Consider the following 5,000-nt stretch of genomic DNA (forward strand, 5'->3'; position numbering starts at 1 on the left):
CTTGAAAGTAGAAAGAAGTCACCAAAATGACCCTATTTTTTTTGTAAATTATTCTGTAAATACTGTTTAGCCACAGTGAAAACATAACCAAAAGTGAAACAGTATAGAGATGTTTTCGAAAGCATATGATTGGTCCTATTTCCCATAAACCATTAGGACACAGACACACACTCCCACCCACACTCCCACACACGCACACACACACACACACACACACAGAGGTCAGGTGTTTTTGGTTTCATTCTTGGCATAATATTCTTATCGTATTCCATGGGATATCTGTGAGCCTAGTCTGTCTGGAAAGCCCGCATGTTGAATCACCACTGGAGTATTTTGGGAATCTTACTAGGAGGCTCTGGGAACCTGCATCATATTCTGTGATCAATAGACATTTTTCCATTCCATCCGAGATATAGATTTCTACGTTATTCCTATGATCTCAGACAATCCAATCAATATTTGCAAACATAAACAACTCTCTTCCACAGCAAAAGCCAGAGCTAAGTTTATAATCCGAAGTCTTCAAGAGACAAAACATGGAGCTGCTATGTTAACAATGAATGTGAGGCTGATTTGTGCACTCAGACTCAAGTTTCCTTGAGTCTTTATAAACAAATAGCTCTTAAAATGTTTATGTTATGCGATCAAAAGCACGTATTACTTCATCTGAGACTCTACTCCAGATGACAAATCATACCCGTTGAAAACAAGATGCAAGGAGGATCAAAGAATTGATGTTTGGGAGGAAAAACAGTGACATGAATAATGAGTAAGTGCTGGCTAGCTCTGTTCCACTGGAGTGTTGACTGCAGATGGTGTGTTTTTTTTCTTTTTTTTTTTTGGGGGGGGGGGACACGTGTCTTCTTGTATCAGACAGGCAGAAAGCAGGGATTCAGGGAACAGGTGCATGTTGAGATGGAGTAAGTGATTATAGGTGTAAAACAGACCGAACTTCATGTTTCATTTTATGTTTGTCTAGAGAAACATGAAATGAAACATGAAGCTCAGTAAAACGCTGTTCTTTTGCATTTTTTCTCTCTCTTTTTCCATGCACGCCTCCATTTGACTGCCCTCTCTTCCGTTTCTCTCACACTGACGCACTTCTTTTTATCCGTCTTCATTTTTCTTTTATCTACCCCCCTCACCGAAGTCCAGCCCATTTCTCTCTCTTCCTCCTCATAACTCCCCCTTCTCTCTCTCTCTCTCTCTCTCTCTCTTCCTCTCTCTCTCAGTTCAGGTTGCTTTAGTCATTAGCTGACAGGCTGATACCATCTCAGACACCTGTTCTCACCTTCCACTGCATCCCCGTATTCTCTCCCTGCCTCTCTCTCTCTCTCTCTCTCTCTCTCTCTCTCTCCCTCCCTCTCTCCCCCTCCTCTTCTCCTCCCTCTTATCTGTTCGACAGGTCTGGAGAGAACAAATTAGACCGGCTAAATGAAGCCACACACACTGCTCCAGTCTAGCGGAGGGGAAAGTGTGTGGGAAAGAGCGAGAGGGAGAGAGAAAGAGAGGGGGAGAGAGAGAAAGAGAGAGAGAGAGAGAGGGAGAAAGAGAGAGAGAAGGGTTAAGATGAGGAGAATAAGGTGGAGAGGCTGACATCTTGCTAATGGTGTTTTTTACAGCCTGAGTAAGTAGTCTCTCTCTCTCTCTCTCTCTCTCTCTCTCACTCTCTCTCACACACACACACACACACACACACAAACATTGAAAAACTGGTCAAATGAGGTGATGAGCTACACGTGTTGACGTATGTTTAAAAGCACAGAGGCATAATCATTTGACCAATATAGAAATATACAGAGAGTGAGGAGAGGGGGTAGAGAGAGAAAGTGTGTGTGTGTGTGTGTGTGTGTGAGTGAGTGAGTGAGTGAGTGAGCGAGAGAGTGAGAGAGAGACAGTTGTTTAAGTGGTTTATGGCTGATGAAGAGAGTTTTTGCCAGTGCTGTGCAGAGTTTTTTTTAGTACAAATTGTGATGAGAGCCAAGGTAAATGCTTTCACGGGAGCTGTAATATAAAAACGACTCTGTATGATGATATGCCTGAAAGCAAGGGAACATCTTCAAATATCTCTCTCTCTCTCTCTCTCTCTCTCTCTCTCTCTCACACACACACACTCTCTCTCTTTCTCTTGCCCTTTACTGCATCTTTGTTCACACCAGTTTTCTCTCTGTTTCTTTTCTCTCTCTCGCTTTCTGATAATGAGCAATGCCACAGTTCAAACCCGTCTCTCTTGCTTTCTCTTTTCTTCTCTTCTGCTCTCTCACTTTTGCACTCATAATCAGCATAAGCATAAGCATAAGAAGCCAGGGAACAGCTTCAGATCTCTTTCTCTCTCTCTCTCTCCTGCTCCTTCTCTCTTTCCCTTTTCCCCCCTCTGATTATAAAGAGAGAGAGAACATCTTCAAATCGCAGTCTCTCTCTTTCTTCTCTCCTCTTCCTGACAGCATGACAAAGCTAATCTCCTTATCCGTTCATTTGACAGCCTTTTAAAGAACACTTTCTCATCCTCATCCCTCCTTGCCCGCCCTCCTTCCCCTATCCCTCCATCTCTCCTCCATTGTCGAGTGGACGTGTGAGAAAAGAACAAAGTGGCTAATACGTTTAGGCATTTTACCGAGGGTATTGCTACGCCCTGCCTCCCCCTCTGCCTTCCTTCCATCTATCTATCTCCCCCCCATCGTCCCATCTCTCTCCTTCATTGTCAAGTGGAGGTAATAGAGTGAGAGAGAAGAAAAGAGACGCTAATGCATTGAGGCGTTTTACCTGGAGCACTGCTGTGGTACCTGGGCTGAACCCAATGTGATAAAAAAATGACTTTAGGCTGTCTTCCAAATGACAGCACATGATTCATCCTCCACTCTGTGTGTGTGTGTGTGTGTGTGTGTGTGGCGTGGTAGTCAAGCTAAAAACAAGGCTGTTTTTCTTAGTTCATGAAAACTTTACATTTTGGAGAAATTAGGTTTTCACCCGACAGCGACAATGTGTACACTGCCAGTCAAGTTTAGACACACACATCTTTCTTTGTTTTTACTATTTGTCACATTTTAGAATAATAGCAAAGACATCAAAACTATGAAATAACACAAATGGAATTATGCAGTGACCAAGAAATTTTTGAACAAATCAAAACTATCTTATATTTTTGATTCTTTAAAGTAGCCGCCCTTTGCCTTGATGGAAAGGCAAAGGCTTTGGAAAGAAATTCATACACAGGCATCAACTTCACTATTTATATTTGTCTAAGAAACTAATTTCAAGCATTTAAGCATAAGCCTTTAGATTTAAATGGCTTTAAGAGAATGAAAAACATAGCACATTCAGTCAGGTGTGTCCAAACTTTTGACTTTTGACTTGTGTCTGCGCAGTATGTAGGTATGTATGACTGTATGTAAGTGCTGCATGTAAGTATGTGTGTGTGTGTGTGTGTATATGTATGCATGTGTGTTTGTGTGTGTATGACTGCCCCTCACCAGTAGTGAGAAGTAGACTTTGAATCCCGGCTTTGCAACAAAGTAGTCGTCAGACTTGAAGGTGACTCTGAGCGTGTTGGTTTTGGAGTTGAGACGAGGCGGAGCCTTCTGCCCACACCAGCGACCCCAAATTATAGTGCTGGTCTCTGATTGGTCCTCCACCTCAACAAAGTCATACCTGGAGTGAGAGAGAAAGAGAGAGATGGAAGAGTGGGACATCGAGAGGTTTGACGGAGGCGTGGGAGGGATTAATGGACAGAGGGAGAGAAAGACGGAGAATGAAAATTATACAGCACAAAATAATACTAATAATGTAATAATAGTGAGACTTTTCTGGCATGATGAGGTGAAAATGGTCATTTTCGGAGGCCGTGTGTGGATATACGGATGGAGAGAAGAAAAGGAGAGAGACTACATTTAGCCATTTAGCTGATGCTCTTATCCATAGTGGCTTTAGCGTCTTGCTCAAGGACACTTCGACAGGACACATTAGCTCTTATGGGGCTCAAGCTTGGGATGGGACTATTTAGTGATGTTTTCTCAAACTATTATCCTGTCCTGCCAAAATACTTGACAAGTATTTTGTCAGAAAACTTTGTTGGCATGACTTTGAGTAAACATTCCAGCAATCAATGCCCCAGTCAATTAGTGAGTCCATCTATCAAACGCAACACGTACACACACACACACACACACACACATACACACATATACACACATATACACACAGTGAATGTGGAGAAAAAGACTTGAAGCACAGGGCCAAGTTCCTGTCTGCGTCTTCCTACCTTTCCGCATCTCTCCTCCCACTCTTTTCCCCCTGCTGCTCCCCCTTGTCTTTTGTAGCAAAGTGCTTACAAAGACGGCTGAGTTGCATATGGGGATTAAAAAGTCTATTTTCTCCCCTCAACCCTCAAGGACAAACTTCTTGTACTTCTTGCCAAGAAAGCAAACTCCCTCTATCCATCCCTCTCTCTCTCTCAGTAATACCACCCCCCTCGCCTTTTTATTACACCCTCATCCCATTTTCTCACTTCTCTCGTCTCCTTTCAATCTCCCAGTGTCAATGCATGTATTGTTGGAGTGCTAACGCAGCGCACATCATCAAATCCCCCCCTCCCCCCTTTCACACGCTCCTTTTCTCTATAAATTCTGTCTTTTCTTTCTCTCTTTTTTTTTACTCGCTGTTGTTCTCATCTATACAAACATCTTTTCGCCTGAACACTTCACTTTTTTTTTCTGCAACAAGCTTTTTCCTTCCTCACTGTCGCAGTCTGCCTTCTCCCCTCATTCCTTCTCTCTCTCTTTTTCTTTCCCTCTTTCTCTGTTACTCTCATCTGTCTCTCCTCATCCACATCTTCTTCCCGTTCCCCCATGCTTCCTCCTCCGCCTATTCTGCACGTCTTTCCCCCATTCAGTTGCTCTCTCTCTTTTCTCCCTCTTACAAACACACTTCACTTTGTCATCCTCCTCCCTTCTGCTCTCATCCGCTCTCCTTGTCTCCGTCATCCCCCTCTCCATCTGTCTCTT

At 43.2% G+C, this 5,000-nt stretch overlaps 1 protein-coding gene across 2 annotated transcripts in view; it reads right to left on the minus strand.

The window, feature by feature from the left end:
• Nucleotides 1-5,000, minus strand: part of pdgfd (platelet derived growth factor d) — a 48,743-nt gene that overhangs the window by 17,265 nt on the left and 26,478 nt on the right. For both annotated transcript variants that reach the window (XM_071925828.2, XM_071925821.2), the window contains exon 3: nucleotides 3,471-3,648. In XM_071925828.2, coding sequence (XP_071781929.2) covers nucleotides 3,471-3,648 — 178 coding nt within the window. The remainder of the gene's footprint in view (nucleotides 1-3,470; nucleotides 3,649-5,000) is intronic.

Source organism: Centroberyx gerrardi, chromosome 6 (assembly GCF_048128805.1).
Source record: "Centroberyx gerrardi isolate f3 chromosome 6, fCenGer3.hap1.cur.20231027, whole genome shotgun sequence".
Taxonomy (NCBI): Eukaryota; Metazoa; Chordata; class Actinopteri; order Beryciformes; family Berycidae; genus Centroberyx; species Centroberyx gerrardi.